At 35.4% G+C, this 17,798-nt stretch overlaps 1 protein-coding gene across 6 annotated transcripts in view; it reads right to left on the reverse strand.

Moving 5' to 3' along the window:
• Positions 1-17,798, reverse strand: part of PAPOLA (poly(A) polymerase alpha) — a 43,420-nt gene that overhangs the window by 24,826 nt on the left and 796 nt on the right. For 4 of the 6 annotated variants that reach the window (XM_064423444.1, XM_064423445.1, XM_064423443.1 and 1 more), the window contains exons 2-9: positions 9,980-10,150; positions 9,299-9,365; positions 7,921-8,002; positions 7,344-7,453; positions 5,368-5,421; positions 2,049-2,160; positions 733-822; positions 506-644 (exon numbers count right to left, since the gene is read on the reverse strand). In XM_064423444.1, the coding sequence (XP_064279514.1) occupies positions 506-644; positions 733-822; positions 2,049-2,160; positions 5,368-5,421; positions 7,344-7,453; positions 7,921-8,002; positions 9,299-9,365; positions 9,980-10,150 (825 nt within the window). Of the gene's footprint in view, positions 1-505; positions 645-732; positions 823-2,048; positions 2,161-5,367; positions 5,422-7,343; positions 7,454-7,920; positions 8,003-9,298; positions 9,366-9,979; positions 10,151-17,493; positions 17,631-17,798 lie in introns of those variants that run through there. The other 2 variants (XM_064423442.1, XM_064423447.1) reach the window with 2 other exon arrangements.

The following is a 17,798-nucleotide window of genomic DNA, read 5'->3' on the forward strand; positions in this document are numbered from 1 at the left end:
GCTCTACAGTATGAAATGGCATGTAATTCTGAAACACCTACCACTCCACACTGAAAAGATTAAAACCCACATTTTTGCCATTGGCTCTCTTAAATTGCATTTAATCTATGTGCCTAAACCAGATACTGGCATACCTCCTTTACCCATTATCCCAGTACCTGAATATTAAAAGACTAAATTTTGGGGCATATGCTATTATTTTGTACTATATAAGTATTTTATCTGAAGAGTATTGTTGAATTACAAAAAATACTTGAGAAAATTTAAATTAAGAACTGGGTGGCTTTGGTTTGGATGCTCTAAAAACAAGATATGTTGGATGACTTACTGAAAAACTAAGCTGACAATTTCTGGTGGCAAGAACAATGCTCCTAACGTAATTTGGTAACAGCTGAAAATGGTACCATAAAAACAGGACTAAAATTTAGTGTCTACAAACAATTTTATTTTAGTTTAATCTAAATTAAAAACAAACCAAAAAAAAAAAAACAAAAAAAAAACATACCATTTAGAAAATACCAAGAAAAATTTATGTACAAGAGTTGATGCTATTGCATTTGGATAAAGCTGGCAAGTTCTTGCTACTAGCATAGCCCAGGAAACACCGCCAAGGAAACCTAGTATATTGGAATAGATGTTGTGGCCTGCGAATCAAGAAGAAAAAGACAAAGAGATGTCAGTAACCAGAAGAGGCAGTGAAAACTTCACGAATTTTGGAATATAACTGCTTACGTTTTGCCCACAATTTGATAGCTCTCAGTGTTAACCTGAAGTTGTCAATGTTTGGTACTAGATGCAGAATTTCATCGGTTACTCGGCAACCTGCAAAAGAAAGAATTAATTACAGTTGCTGTTTCCAAAGTTTTTTGCTTGCTTATCCTCCCCCACTGTTAACACTATCAAACTTTTTAGCATGCTGGAAACTCATTTCATATTCTGATCACTTTTGTTTTGGATTAGAAAGCTTCACGTAATTTTCATGTGCCTTTTTTCATTTTTAGTGTTTTATGGCAACACTCACGTAGCCAATTCATGAGTGCATGACTACCTATTTGGACTATATAAGCTGTTGAAGAAACAAACAAGTTCTGCTGTTATATGAATAGATGCAGTATATTATGGAATGTGCAGGCACACTAAAAAAGGTTAAGTCTTTGTGAACCTACAGAAAACATGCCAGCCATAGGCCAAAGCTTTGAATTTTAAAGATCAGGCTAAAAAGAATACTTTTTAAATATACTAGCTGTACTGCTACTTTGATGGCATATTTTCAGACTGTAACATTAGAGATAGCAATATTAACTGCTTGATTTTAGGGGGTTTATAATAAAGAATAAGTAGTACTTCATTGTTACTAAGTAGCTGCATAGAGCTATTTGGAAGAAAATAGTATTATCTACGACTACTTTTAAAGTAAGAGGCAACTACAAATTCTAGAGATTACACAAGATGGGAATTTCACAAAACTGTTTAAGTGGATGCAATGATCTTAAATTATGATGTTTTCAGCTTGTAACAACAAATCAGTGCTTCTCATGCAAACATGCTCCTCTTCCCCATCAAGCTGCAGCCAGGTTGAAGCCCCTACCATCCTGTACACAAATAACCATTTTTTAAACAAAGGTATTATAGAGAAGTTAAGGGTTACACAAGCTAGTAAGCTACTAAAGAACTGACCTCAAAATGACACCATTTTGATATCTCCAATTTATCACTGAAGCAATTTCATGTATGTTTATGCAAACACAAATTAAAAAACAAGCACACATCTTTATTTATAAAAATAGGTAATGCTCTACACAAAAGTATTACAAGTCTCATTAATTTTTAGAGCCATATACCAACCAAACAAGAGAAAAAAATTATAAACAGTCTGGCCAACAAGCAACAATCCTTCTCTCCAGAAAGGTATACAAAACTGGCAATAACTTTATTTCCAGATATGAAGTTGCTGTGTTTTCAGTCAAATTCACAACTACTGTATCAAAGAATCTAGAACAGTTATTTAAAGATTAAATAAGCTGATATACAAATCAGTACATACATACCATTAAGACTTCGTATGCATCTAATGTCTAAATTTTTAAGTAGGCTGTCGTCTCGTAGATCTAAGTCCTCAGGAATAGTTTGCAGTGCTAATCTTGCAAACAAAATATCAATCTTAAGAACAAAAAAAGATGTAAGACATTAGAAAACTGTTCTTTCTTCTGTAGGATTCTGTAAGTAATTTTCATCAAGTTTACTAATAGCGGTCTTGCTAGTATACAAAGAATCCCTTTAAAAAATACATACTAACATCTTTCACAGACACTTAAAGAAACACTTTCAGATGCTTAATCTCTCTTACAGCTCCTTTTCCAAGAAGATACAATACCCATTTAGATTAATATACAACCAGCACGCACAAAAACTATGCTGACTGCCAATGTAAATAAAATCACTTGAGAACAAGCATCACTTCTAGGTCAAGAATACAAAATCCTACCAACATCAGAACACGCCATGAAAACATAAATCCTGGTTTTAGCCTAAATAGTCTCAAATATTCTATAGAAGAATTCTAGAGAAGACTGAGGGGAGCAGCCATTGCATCCCCTCATGAGGATGTCGAACGCGACAGAGGGGCAGGTATGAATCTCTTCACTCTCATAACCAGTGAGAGGACTCCAGGAAAAAGCATAAAGCTGAGCCAGAGGAGGCTTAGGTGACACAACAGCGAAAGTTTTTTCACCCGGAGGGTGGTTGGGAGCTCAAACAGGCTCCCCAGGTCAGTGATCACAGCCCCAAGCCTGACAGAGTTCAAGAAGCATTGAGAAAACCCTCTCAGGCTCAGGGTGTGACTCTTGGGATGTCCTACACAGGGCAAGGAGCTGGACTTGGATTATCCTGATGGGTTCCTTCCAACCCAGCATATTCTACGAGTACATGAAAATCACCATAGAATTACAGGAAGAGTAGGATACCTTCCCTATCCCCTGTAAAGCACAAGCGTAACTAGTTGACTCAACATATGAAGACCAGTTTCTGTGAAGAATCCACATACCTGATTACACAAAAGATTTTGAAAATTCAGCAAAATGCTTAGCAAGCATACACATTTTCAAAGTACGTTCAATTTCTTTGCTATTTCTTCTGCAACACTTAAACATAACAGTTTTTCTAGGCCAAGAACATCTAAAATACTATTCAGCACTGAGTTAGTTTTCCATTGCCCTGCACACAAGGACACTGCAGAGTGCAGAAGTCAGTTTGCCTTTCCATAAGTCAGTTGACGAGAACATCAAGTGCCTATCAGCAGACTGTCTGCAAGGCAACAAAGGCACTTCACCAAACAAGGCTTTTAACCGAAGTGGTTATCACTTGACCTACAAGACGATGAAATACCGAGAACTATTGCACCAAGAACTAAACTGGTTCAGTTACATGAAAATTATTCCAGATAAAGTGAAGCTGAAGACACCTTGAAGACTTTTTGTAGGTACTTAAAACTTTGCATCCATCTGTTTTAAACTATGAAGCCCTTCTCCACAGAAAAGTATTTCCAAAGTATCCAGGGCATTTTGCATTTCAAAGTCCTTAATAGCTGATCTTATCAACAGTCTGTATTACACACTGAAGTTCCTACTTGAGTCAAAAGTACTACTCAGTGTAAAACAAGTCCAAAATTAACTTCAGTTTGAAATTTTGCTCTGATCTCTACAAGGTCTAGCACCTCTAAAGATTCAAAGCTCATTGACATTTATTTTCAAATAAAGAAATTAGCAGTGTGTCTTATGTAACTGGGGGAGAGGTACTGGCAATCAAATACAAAGTACTCTACAGGAACAACAAAAAAATTAATAAAATTGTTTATTTTAAACAAGAACATAAAATGGGCATGTAAAAACTTATTGTCTGGACTTTTTTAATAACAGGATCACCATAAAACTAAAGTCCTTTTCTTCAGTTATACCTTCTGGCATGTTTTGCCTGGGTTAGCAAGAGGAAAATTAAAATCTTTTGATACTGACATAGCTGGGCACAAACACAACCGTCAGAAACTGTGGCCCAACAACACTAGTATATACAAAGAGCATGCTTATGATATAAGAAAAAGAATTCTCATCACTGCCCGCAACATGAGTTGTCTCAGTAATAAACCTAAGCCCATAAAAGCCCATAATAAATTTCTATCTTGGAACAAGATGTTACTTCTTTAAGAGAAAACAGTCTTTTTTTTTTTTCCCCTATTTGGTCTTATATTTCAAATTTAATTTTTTAAAAAGGAGAGACAACTCCAGCTTGAATGACTACAGGGGAAAAAAAAACAACATACAAAAACCAAACAGACCAGAGGACAGCAATAGCAAGTTTCAACATCTAGAATGAATACCTAAGCTATGTAAACGGCAAAGAGATTGTCCAGAAAAATGTTCATCAATACCCAACTGCATATGGACAGTTTAAAATGGCTAACAGATACAAATTCACAGACTGGGAGAGAAGGAGTTGACAATCTTGTGTGCAATACTACACCATATAATTTGCCAGAAGATTAGCATGGGAATTCTTTCCCCTCTGTAAACTAACTTGTATCCACCAGCTACTGGTTGAGATAATCCAACTACAAGTCTCATTAACTGTGTGTATAAACAGTTTGTATGTTTTTGTCTTGTCACCAAAAGATGATAGTTTGACTATGTAACAGTCTGACAAGAATAAACAGAGTATCTTTTGAAATCACCATTCCTATTCCCCTAGCAAAAATCAAATTAAGCAAATTCAGTACTCTAAGACAGCTGATCCATCAGGCTACAGCCACCAAAACCACGTGTCACGTGTTTACAGATATGTCAAGAGATCAGGACAAAAGGAACACTCAGCCTGCCTTCAGCAGCACACTTCTGATAACTACTTTAAGACCACGATTTTCTATAATGTAGAATAATCAAGCAAATCTTTCATGTTTGGACAGTTAATCATTAACAGTCAAAAAAATTTCTGAAGCCACACTATTTAGAAATATAAAGTTATTAAATTTATATTTAATATAAATAATTTTATATTAACATTATTAAATGTTAAGCCTAAATAATGCCTATACTGGTACTCTACAAACTAATCAGTACAAGTGGGTAGAAAAGCCAAAAAAAAAAAAAAGGACAGGGATATATTTTAGACACAGCTTTAAGTCCATCAAGAAGAACTTATTTCAGTCTTAACTCTCCACTTTAAATTACACAGCTGAGGACTGTTGACTAAATCTTAGCCACAAACTTCGGAGAATCACTTCAATAGCATTTCTATTACTGAATAATGACTTATTAAGATCTTAAAAACTTGGTTTTAACCATGTTCTACCAAAACAAATTAAAATAGGATCTTTACCTCTATTCCATCAAAACAAAGTTTAATAACTGGGACAAAAGCTTCTTCAACAGCCTGGGGAAAAAAAAGGTGCATTTTATTTTCAGTATAGAGAACATTTATAAACAATAGCTACCAAGTCTAGACAATCATAATGAAATGCTATTTATATCAATGCTTTTCTGCTTTCAGGTTGATTTTTGTCAGCCATGTCTTTCTCCACCACTGAGAACTTACACAGTAAGCACTACCTACTAGGTGCTACAGCTGTCTAAATATTAATAATGATCCAAACTTGTACCAACCAGTTCTGATGGTGTTGCCTCAACATTCAACCCTTTTCTCCCTACACACAAGAAATGATCTTTCACTCTCCACAAACATCTCAAAGTATTCCAAGCCCAAGCTACGGGGATTCTTGCTCTAAAGGGCCTATTATTTTGGCTTCTACAATTGGTACAAGAAATGAGAAGACTGTATAACTGTGCAGCCTGACACCACCTAAAGCAGTTGCAAGTCACCAGTCTCCAGAGGTCAAGCATGTTTTTAAAATGTGGTCAATAATATGGTGTTTTGATGAACAATATCACAATGGCACTTCACATCTATTCTGGAATCAGCTATGAGTATCATTTTCCTGAACTAAGCATCTGAACTAAATGCAGATCTGCAGCACATTGTTTTAGTAAAAGCAAAGAACACTGCCTACCTCTAAATAAGAAATACTCTGAACTGTTACAGAATAAACTTCCAAAAGTATTTCAGTTCTTACCAAGAGGAAGAGACAACACTACTGGCTGTGCTCAAACCTTAACTAATGTGATCTTAATGTTACTGGTTGGCAGGATGGATTGATCCTAAGCAAAAATCATATTTACAAGTGTCTCATACTCACTACAGTAGCCACTAAGAAAGTTTGTGTTCCTCTAAAGATGGAGATGTACAAACTTCTAATAGTACCTGGAATGACTTAAAAGTATTATGCCACCCTGACATAAAGGTTATTTGCATCACTATAGTGCTAGAATGGATACCATACATACCTTGCTGCTAAATCACCTACATTACCTGGAGTTAAGAGTTTACAGTAAAGTTGAATGGAAATCTGAAAATCTGAATCCTCTCAAATATAGCATGTCAAGTTAAAGACTACTGAATATGTTCAGATAAAGCGTTGAAAACAGTTATCTCAGTGCACTAGATGTTTGCACTACCCTGGTAGTTACCAGCTACAGGGTGCATAGATTGGAAGAATGCTGCAGAGTCAGTTCCATTTATTTTATGAAAGCAGGACTAAACCAAAACAAAGACTTGCCAGCAGCTATCTCCATCTAAAAAAAAAATCTGGAGGAGCGAAAATTTACTCTGAGCCAATATCAAGATTAAAGCTCCCACCATCTGACTCAGGGAGGTGTGTCACTGAGGTATAAAAGAAACAAAATACTGCATCAGTACAGTCTTCCACTACTATAAGGGAAATCTTCATCTTTAGAAGCTAAAAATCATGCACAAGCATTTAGTAACAAGATAAATTAAAAATAGAATTTCCCTTTTCAAATGAACAGTTGACAGCCAAGATAAAAAGTTTAGTTACCATCAACCACCATTACTATTTATGTAAGTACAAAGTTATAAAAAAGCTGCAGAAAATCTTCCCTAAAACCAAACAAGTCTGGTCCTGAACCCTGTCAAACTAACGTTTACATTTGTGTCTGCCTGCTTCTAGACTGTAAGCAGAAATTTTGCCATACTAACACACATGCTAAGAGATCATTCTGCCATTCAAATTTTTGAGTGTATCTACTAAGTGAGACGAGAGAAAATTCTGAAGAACCTGTATTTATTTGAACTCTTATGACAGGCTTTGCTGCAGGTTAACAAAAGTCTTTCAAAAAGTCTTAGCAGTAAAGTTATATTTACTTATTTAATGTAAAATCTTTCACTACAGAATTCTCCTAATCCTCAGGCCAGCAAGCTATATCAGGTGTTTCACATACCCTCAGATCTTTCACTTCTTCTTGTTGTTTTAACTTTTCATAAAACGATGTGAAAAAATCACTTCTTTCAACATGTCTTGGTGCAACACACAGGGCATCAATATCAGCACCTGAAATTGTTAATCAGCAGAAGTATTATTACTCAATATTTCACATGAACAGAATGCCAGCAATAGGTATACTTTTATTAATAATTAAGCAGTAAAATTTAGTTTCTCATCATGTGGAATTACGTTTTTTTGACACACTAAGTCAAACCAAATGAAAAACAATTCATAGCCATTAAACATACAGAAGACATACATACACTCTTGCTTCAGTTGTGGAACACTTGTCATTTTTAAAGAACAAAACATGAAAATTTAAGTATACAACTTCCTCTTTAAATAATTTTCAACTTTTTAGTCTGTTTCTCAATCCATGATGAAAACATAATATAGGAATATATTTATTTTATTTAGGATGAAGACTAGAGATGGTTAACCAAAAAAATTAAGAAATCTAACACCACCTCAAATACAACAAGACCAATCATTAGCTCAAACACATGGATTTTTATCACAAAAGGAAATGTTACCTTTTGTATGAACCCCTAATCTGTAGGATCCAAATGTAAAAATTTTTCCTCCAACATTTTCTATTACCGATTGTGGAAGATTCTAAATGGAGCAAAAAAAAAAAAAAAAAAAGGTTATTTTAACTTAACAACTAACAATCAACACAAACCATTTATTTTCAAACAAGAAGAAAAATATTGCACAAAAATTATGCTGTTGAACTACTGAAATAATCTCAGTATTCACAGAAAAGACCTTTGCCACTTGGATAATTTATAATATTTCAACTACATTACACATTACTACCTCAAACCTGGTAATTGCACCAATTCTACACTTCAGGTGCAACAGCTTTATAACATTAGAGATCAAACATTTTGCTTACCACTCAGGCATTTTAGACAGACACGGAAATAGATGATGGATTCCAATTTAGAGCAACTCAAAACACAGCCTTCTGTATCAGTGTTTATTACATTACTTTCAAACACACTTGTACCACAGCCTTTAAATAAAAAATTGGGGTTGGGAAAGACATTTATTTTATGTTTAAATTGTTTAGGTACATCTACTAAAGTTCCTAGTCTTTAAAAACCATTGAATCCACAGTACCGTGGGCAAAGAGGGCTATCCTTTCATAACAGGATGCTATGCTACAATCTGAAACCCTACAGCACAAGAAAAAAATAAATCAAAACTTCTATTTTGCAATGTACATGATATTAACTTAAGCAGCTTTCAATCTTACATGAGTCATGATATTCTCACTATTTTGTTTTCAAGGATCAAAACACACATAGCAGGGCTGTCCCTACCCATAATCTTGTTCATATATAAATTCTCATTGCATAAGGAAAACATAGGATCCCAAACACACACAAAGCAAAACAGCTTAAAAAAATCAAGTGTTTCCTCTAGATAAAAGAAAAATCTATAATCACACAAGTCTATAACCATTCAAAAAATATATGTGAGAGCATTGATTCCTATAACATGGCAAAAACAGCATCAGCATTATCAGTCTACAAAAGTAACATCACAGGTACAACATTAAAGAAAAAGATTGCAGACCACAAAGATGCAGGAAGTTCATTTTAAGATCAAGCACTGTTGCACAAAGGCAAATGCTCTAAGCCTGTGATTAGTACAGTACCATATGCATTAATTTTGAGAAAAAGTCAAGTTACACCTATCAGTTTCTTTCTTTGACAAGGTTCTACTATGAAGGGGCAATGATGCTTGTAAACTAAAAGACACTACACAAGGATGGTATGTATCTGTCTTAATATTCAAATTGAAGGTTCATCCCATTTAGTACAGGCATGTGTTTTGGAATAATCTTCCTACAAAAATCTTAGAAACACAATATTGGCAACCTCATGTAAAGTACATCCATACCTTGCTTTCACTGATTTCCCGTATCCATTCCTTTACCAAGTTATTTAGTTTTCCCAAAATTAGAATCCTATTAATAAAACAGCAGAATGACAGGTTACAAACTTAAACAAAACTAGCAGAATTTTTTTAAGACTGTGATCATCATTACACAGTAAGTCAACTTGAATAACATTACAGACCTAATTAGAGATCTTGTTATATATATATATATATATATACTGAAAGTTACTCCTACAACATTGCCACTATTTTTCACCCCTTAGAAACATTCAAGAGATTTAAGCTCCAAAAAAATGAAAACATGCAAGGCATATGCACATGAATTCAACTCATTTTCAAAATAAAAGTTTAATTTGTATAACACATGCATCTAAAAGAACAGTGATAAGCAGTACTGAGAGAGGAAAAAAATCTATAGAAAGCTTAATAAGGAAAAAAAAAGTATATGGTCCATTACGATGAAATAGTGATGAAGGGGAAAAAATGTAAACCAGCCTCTTAAATTTAAAGGCCATTTTAATTCCTCTCTGTGTTTGAGGTATTACTCTTAATTGAGAAAAATCAAGCTTACAATTCCACTAGGCTTTTAAGAAACCATTTGAAAGAACACACATACACACACTTGGTCTTCCACAGTCACACATGAACCTCATGACAGGACACCAAACAGTGTTCACTCACCTGCGTTGCAGCTCTTCTTCCTCTTCAAATACGCCATAAGGTTTTAGGGTTTCGATTAATTTCTGGGTAAGCATGCAGTCAAACTCCTTGGGGGCAGCTAAACTGATGGGTGAGGTAATGCCATAATGCTTCTGTAGTTGCTGTGTTTGTGATCCCTGGGTTGTAACGGGACTAATAAAGGCAATTAGATAAAGTTACTGACAGGAGCAAAACAAAAAAAAGTATTTCTTTTTTCTCATCAGAGTAGACAAGAGATACATACTAAGAAAAAAAAAGTTAAGCCTAGATGATTTCCATCCCAAATCACTGTGTTAAATCTGTCCTGCTAAGCAGGACACCAACAGAATTACCTTTCACCTACTCTTAATATGCATTCATATTTTCCCCCTGTATTTTTTTTTCATTCTACTAGGGCAAAAGCTGTACCAGCTTTCATAAAGCCTAATGTAAAGAGAACCCTTCAAAAAGGGTCAAGCTGATAGCAAAAGTGAAAGTCCCACTCTTGGCAGGCATAACATTCATTGGTATATTGCTGCAGTATCAGGCCTGCATGTTTATACCTATTATATACTATTTCTATCATACAAAATGAGAAATATTTTCACAAGGCTAACTACCTAATACATGTAGAAAAACTAAAGCAATACTTCAATTTTACTTCCATTATTTGTCATCATCATCTCAAGATTTCATTCCTCATTTCCATAAAGTCTATAAAAAAACCCTAAATTAAAAATTGACAAGAACCCACAAAACATGATACAGTTTTCCACTAGTTAAACCCATTTAATAACGACTCCAAGTACTATAATTTGTTTGCAACCAAGAATTTAGTCACAATGCAAGCTTGAGCATATCTGTCCCTTTGCTCATCAGAAAAAAGAAAAAAAAGAAAAAAAAAGCAAGAAAGCATATCAGGAAAAATACATTTAAAAGTGTACATGTAAAAAGATTAACCATCAAGTAATTGTGGGGACTGGGGTAGTGTCTGGGAAAATTATTCTATACTTTATCCTTTAGCTATGAGGTTTCAATCAACTAATAAAGAATCTGGTAGGAGCTGAATAATTAATATACATTCTAGGACTGTAGGTGTCAATGCAAACACTTTTTTTAAAAAGCTGTTCAGACAAATTACATAAAACAGTAATTCAAATTAAGGACAAAGGAAGCCACTAAAACTTTTGGCTCCTTCTAAAACTTTCTCCTCTTCAAAAAAAAAAACCTTAAGGAATGTCAACACAAATAGTAGCTTCAGCCACTTAACTGCCTCTAAAAAAAGCAGCCAGAAAACAAAAAGTCTCTATATATAAACATCCTTTGAATATTTTAACTTATACCACAAAGCAAGTTTTTGAACTACATTTTCTCCCCTTTTGCCAACTGTTGATTTGAAGCAAAATATATGCTTTTTCATTTAAGATTTTTCAGTTTAATTTTGTAGGGTTTTTTAAGCAGCAATACAAAACAATCAATATTTTAGCTTTGTGTAACAATTTTCTGATGTTCTAACTCTAATTTTCACCCATTCATAGCAAGAAACTGAATCCAATTCAGCAGATATCAGATTTCATTAGAAGAGCTGGCAAAACATAATCTTGACAGATGCTGTTAGTAGATTTCAGAAAAGACTCAATGTCACTCAAAACCAGATTCTGCTGAGCTGATTTCTGAAATCAGCAATGCTGACAGAGGCCTCTATATTCCCCCTACTTGTAAGGATCACGATTCACAAATTCCAGAAGTAACAACTTAAAAATAATCCTTTATATTGTCTATAAAATTACAGTGCATAAACCCCAGCCAAACATCAGCTCTCTTCCCTAGTCTGGTTTACACACAGCCCTGGCAGTGCAGTGTGCAGCTCTGCCTTCAAACCACCACACTGCAATGATTTAAACCTCCTCCAACCCCTGCAGGACCACCAGAGCATGGCCACAGGGCACAAACAAGCTTTGAAACTGCTCGCTAAAACAACAGCTTCAAACAACCAATTACATCCATCACCAGATATATATCTCTGGGAAATGTTACATAAAGCCAGCTACAGTTCCTACATTTACTTTTGCAATAATGAAATAACGATGTTATCAACAGCACTGGACTTCCCCAACACAAGTGTTTCACCTATTTTTGAGCACTGAGGAGTTAGTAAGTACCCTTTGGCTGAGTTAGTGTGTAACAATTCACAGCACAACTGCCTCCAAGACTTTAGAGCTGCAGAAGACAGTTAACATGTAATTAACACTGAAGAGAACATAGGTAATTTCCAGATAAAAACATTTAAATTGAAGCTTTGCTGTTTATACCTTCCAAGTTAACTCTAGTCTAAGGCTCCTGTAGCACAATAAATATGAAAAAAAAATCCTTTGGAAAATAAAAAAAAAAGATAGTATGGCTAGAAATTTTGTTAATGAAGTTCAGAATAAAGTAACATTCTGTTCATGTATTCATTTAAAAGGCAGTTTTAATGAAAGCTAAAATAAACAAACAAATAAAGGTATATCCTCTCCCTGCCTCCTACCTTCCACGGAGATCATGCTCACACTCCAGTATCTTCCCTTAGTCACAGATGGACATGCTACCTTTTACTTGTGACACATCCAGAGAAGAGCTTAAGCTACCAATTTTATTCAAAGAGAAGGTGAAAAGCCAGGGAAGTATCAGTGCTAACCTTCTACCCAGACAGATTAGACTTGTTGGGGAGTCAATACCTTGATTGTACGTCACTTCTGGTACTCACTGAAGTTACACATTAACAAAAAGCAGAGTATTAAACAGAAACTGAAGTTCCATCTCAGCTACTCACTCTTGACAACCGCAGAGAGAGATTTGGCAGATCATCTGGGTCTGACACAACTGAAAGCATGTTTAGGGCTCATTGAATTGTGGGATTTTTGGTTTTATTTGGTTTTTTGTGTGTGTGTGTGTTTGTTTTTGTTTTTAATTTTAAAAAAAGCTAAGCTTTTCTTTTTAAGATCACAAAGAAAATTAAGATTCAGTATAAGGCTTTTGGGTGTGTTTGTTGTCAATCACATGTAAACATGAAGATCATCCTATCACTCTGAGAAGACCATGAGCTATCTATCAATTGCACAAATATAAAATAATGTTACAGAAAATGAGTCAATTTAACATGCTATTGCTGCACCTCTGGTTTAACCTGAATTTTTGAAGAACATGTACTAACAATTTACCACGCACAAATTGGGCAACAGCTACAGTGGATTTATTCTAGAGTGTTATGATTTGGTATTTCATATTCAAATATTAATTTCATCAGCAAGAAACATACATACCCTTTTTCCCCCCTTACAAAAACACAGACACAAAGCTCTAGTCTGTGCTAAGCTGAAGGCAGTGCAGCCAAACAACTTCTTCCTCAGAACTTCAAGTTTTGGTAGGCAGTATCTTTATACTGTTACCAGTAACTACCAAACTAGAAGAACAGACTTTGCCTACATGGTCAGTGCTAAAATCCATTTTAAACGGAGTGCAGAAGTGGAAGGAAAAAAAAATAAAGCTTTTAAGAAGCTTTACAGTTTCCAGAGCATACACCTCTAAATACCTTTATATGGAAGTGACTAAAAGTTGTTCTAAGGTAGAGGAGGAATTACAGTGCATCTTTTGAAGATCAGGTGACAGCCTGAACACATCCATTTAAACTGAACATAGCAAAATACAGCTATACCTATGTAACACTGGCCCATATATAACTAAGACTTGGATAGAAATTCCAAGTTCTGTACTACTGTTTGCTTTTACAACACTAGAACCTTTCTCCATCCTCAGCAAAATGAACAATCCTGTCATGAACTTTTTCAGATGTGCTTTGTATTTAAACCAAATTCTACCCCCACAAGAAAACCTGTCTTTCTTAACACTTGTTCTTCTCTCCCTGTATTCCACATCCATTCTAACAGTACTATTTTTAGCACTATTTCTGTTAAGATTTTACATTTCTTATCACAAACAAATACAGTTGCTGTCAGCACCACACTAACTAAATATGATGCTCCTGAAATTTGGGAAACTTCACAAAAAATAAACTTCACAAAAATAAAAGACAATACAAACAACTGAAATATTAAAAATACATAGTGTAATCATAGCAATTTAAATCCCCCTAAGTTTCAAACTCATCCAGATACTAAGACAAAACACATAACTTAAGGATTCTCAATGATTACCCTCACTTCTCTATCTGCCTCTACTGATTAGCTCAGCAAAATGCATTCCTTTTTACTTGCTGATGTAAGACACCCAAGTCAGATTCCAGAAACAACACTGGTCATCACACCATCTGGTTAACCAGCTGGAGCTAAACTCATGCAGCTCAAGCTCCACTGTGTCCAGATTCAGAAAAACTCCGTTGAGGATTTTTGCTTCTTTTTATGTTTCCTTCAGCAATGAGTATCTGGCAATTCAGAATGAAGATTCCAGATTAACGCTAACACCATGACTCCACACAAAGTTTCAAAAATCTAGGCAGGAAACATCAATGAAGTCTGTGCAAATCAGTTATGGTTAAGACAATACAGCTGTCCCTCCTGAATAAAAGTTTCAATATCTAGCAGAATATCACTGGCAATCAGGCCATGAATTAAGTCTTCACCTGTCAGTATGAGGTGTTCAAACACTGATTTGAACACAGGCATTGGAGCAATTGCACGTAACAGGGGTACAGAAGAGGCTCACCTATGGCAAAAGGAAGGTCATTCACACACATTCTGACCCTGGACAGTCTCCTGAGCTCTACGGCTCTTCTGTTCACACAGAATAGGAAAGGCAGCATGTGCAAACAAAAACCCATCCACAACAGTCTTCCTAACACAACGGAAGGAGAAGTTTCTCAAGTTTAAAGAAAAGAAAGTGCTAAGGAACTGCACAGACAGCAGTTCAACCAAAACCTATTTTTATTGCTATACAGGAGACAAAAAACTCAAAGAGCAATTTAAGAAATTCAGTAAGGCTGAGTCAAAAGATAACAGGGACTATAAACTAAGAAATAGGAATCCCACAAAGCATTTCACTGTTAAGAGATTAATTTGTCTCAGTGGTGAAATCTGCTCAGCCCAAAATAACTGGGTTTCCAAGTTCTGTAAAATACCTTTACATTAACAGGTATAAACTCAGTCCTTCTTTAGAGTGATACTGGAAGACTGAAATCTGTTGCAAAACCATATATCCTTGCCATCTAATCCTCAGCACAGATTTTTATATTAATTGTTTCTCAATTAAGAAAGCTATCACTTTACGTTATGGCAACTATTCCTCAAAAGTCAGTCCATTGCTCTGCAAAGTTAAGAATAATTTAATTCCTTTCCTAACAGCCTGTAAAATTCTCAACTCCCTCTGTTCAGAAACACACTACTTATCCATTCCCAGTCAGCACAAGCCATTTTAAATACAGTGCTGTATTTCTGGCATGTAAGCTGACAGTCTCTAATGAAAAGTGAAGAAAACAATGACTTTGCTATGTCTACAGCAAAATTCAGTGGAAAAAAAAAATGAAGTCTTACTTCAGAAGTGAGAATCAGCTTGACTGTCCACTGAAGAGAATAACTCTTAATGACATTCCAAAACTCTAATACAGAACTTACCAATACTAACAATGCTTAAAATTTATAGATCTTATGGCACTTTTAAATGTTCATGTATATGACTCAAAGTACTTTTCCACTTCTGGTCACAGAAAAAACCAAAATATTTCAAAAGTGTTTTGCCATGAATTCAGCAGACACAGACATTCAGTGTCCTTGTCCAGCATACCAAGAAACAGATTCATGTTTTCTCTATCTGGAGAGTCAGAAAGCCCCAGGTTACATGACAAGACTAAATCATCACTCTTATAAACATAGGCTTCTGACTCAGTGAAGCTGGAGCTTTCTGTATAAGCCCCAGATCCAACCAAAATACACGAACAGCTTAGTGAGTTCATTCTTCCCTGGCATCTTATGTTTCAGATAAGGCACAGGACCATTCTATACATAACCATGCACTAAAATGTATCTTTATGACAGGGGACAGTCATCCTTGTTTCTAATCAGCTTTTTTGTTAAGGACTTCTTCCTTATACAGCTGCTAGCACTTTGCACATGAGAATTTTAACAAAAAGTCACATCAGTTTCTAGGATAAATTTTAATATTTAAAAAAAAATACTAAAGGCTTCTGTAAATGCAGATATCAGCAGTCTTACTACTGCTGTACCACGTACGGGAAGAATTTGATTGGTTTCATACTGTTAGTAAGTGCAATATGAACACTGGTGTACTGGTGAACTCTGGAGAACCCGGAACTCCAAGTCAAGAATAATGACAATCTCTGGTTGTATGAGAAATCAGTTTTGAAAAGGCCTGTCAATTGTAAACACCACAGCTGAAAACAAAGTTTCAACATATTGAAAGATCAGGCAAAAAAAAAAAAGGAAAGAAAAAAAAAGAACATTTTGTCACCATGCAAGTTTGGCAGCAACATAGGGTTGTTCCACTTTCACTCAAAAATATTATAGTCCAGAAGACAGAATCAACTGTCTGGAAAGAATTATCCAGGAAAAATCTTCCCAAGCTGCCTCTTTCTTTTCTCTAAAGTTAGAGGTATCACTTCACAAACTCAAGAATTAGAATTACCAGCATTTCTACTTACTGGCATTATAATGCTCACTTTAAAGTCTTGACTGGATGATACCAAGTCAACAATGTCAAACATACAAATGCATAAACTGAGAAAGCTTCATTTTTGCTAACTACAATAAATCTGCTTTACTAGTTAAGTTGCCAAGTAATGTTTATAATGAAAATAGCAATAACTTGGTGCCATTGTAACCATGTACTGTTATTTAAGTATTTCTAGCTAAAGTATCATAGACACCTACATCAAGAGAAATTATCATTCCAAACTTTCCAAAGTTAAAGATCGCTACTATTAAAAGTAGCCCAAACTTTTAAGTGTTGTTACTAAGCCTTCGGAATTTATGTAGTCACAACACAATAAGCTAAGAATGAAAGCAAGTGGAATAAACACCCTCCCATTTTCCTGAGGCTGAAAAGCCTAACTAACTTCAAAAGCTGACTTCTGGTAACTTTTCATTGCCGTAATTAACATATGCAAAACTTATCTATAAAGACATTGGCGCTTCGTTACACAAGCATTAGTCCCTACTCAGCATAACCATTTTCCTTCCCGCACTCACTCACTGGTCCTTTCCCTGCCATAAACCCTCTCAGATAAATTTCTATCATGGCATCTACCCCATGACTAACTTTGCAGTACTTCAGACTGAATTAACAACCACAACAGACAACCCTGGCTATTCACCACTTAAAAGTTGACATATTTTTAACCGCAGTGAATAATCCCAAATTATAAGTGAGAGAAAGGGTGTAGAATCACAAATTCTTTGTATTTCTCCTTCAACGAAAAAAAAACCCACCACACAAACAAAAAAACAAACCAACAGACCAACTGAACAAAATATATAAACATGCCTTATTCTGAAAAATCACTTGATTACCTACACATCACTGTTTCCCTCGATCTCTATAATGTAAGATTATGAACTTCAGAACTGAGACGCTGCAAGTTTTGTCGTCTCAATCAGAATTCATAAAAACATCAGCGAAGAAGAAAAAAAAAAAAAAAAGGAAGCGGAGAAAAAAAAAATGCCAGAGGGGGGGTGAAAAAAAAATCCGCGAAGAAAGCGGGATGAATAAGGTCACACTTCGCTATTCCCGGCTGCCAGCAGGGTCACGGCACGGCACGTCCAGCGCACGGGCCCGGCTGCCGGCCGGGGGCGCTGCCCGGGGCCGCCGGCAGCGG

The sequence above is a fragment of the Passer domesticus genome, chromosome 6 (genome assembly GCF_036417665.1).
Source record: "Passer domesticus isolate bPasDom1 chromosome 6, bPasDom1.hap1, whole genome shotgun sequence".
In the NCBI taxonomy this organism is placed as follows: Eukaryota; Metazoa; Chordata; class Aves; order Passeriformes; family Passeridae; genus Passer; species Passer domesticus.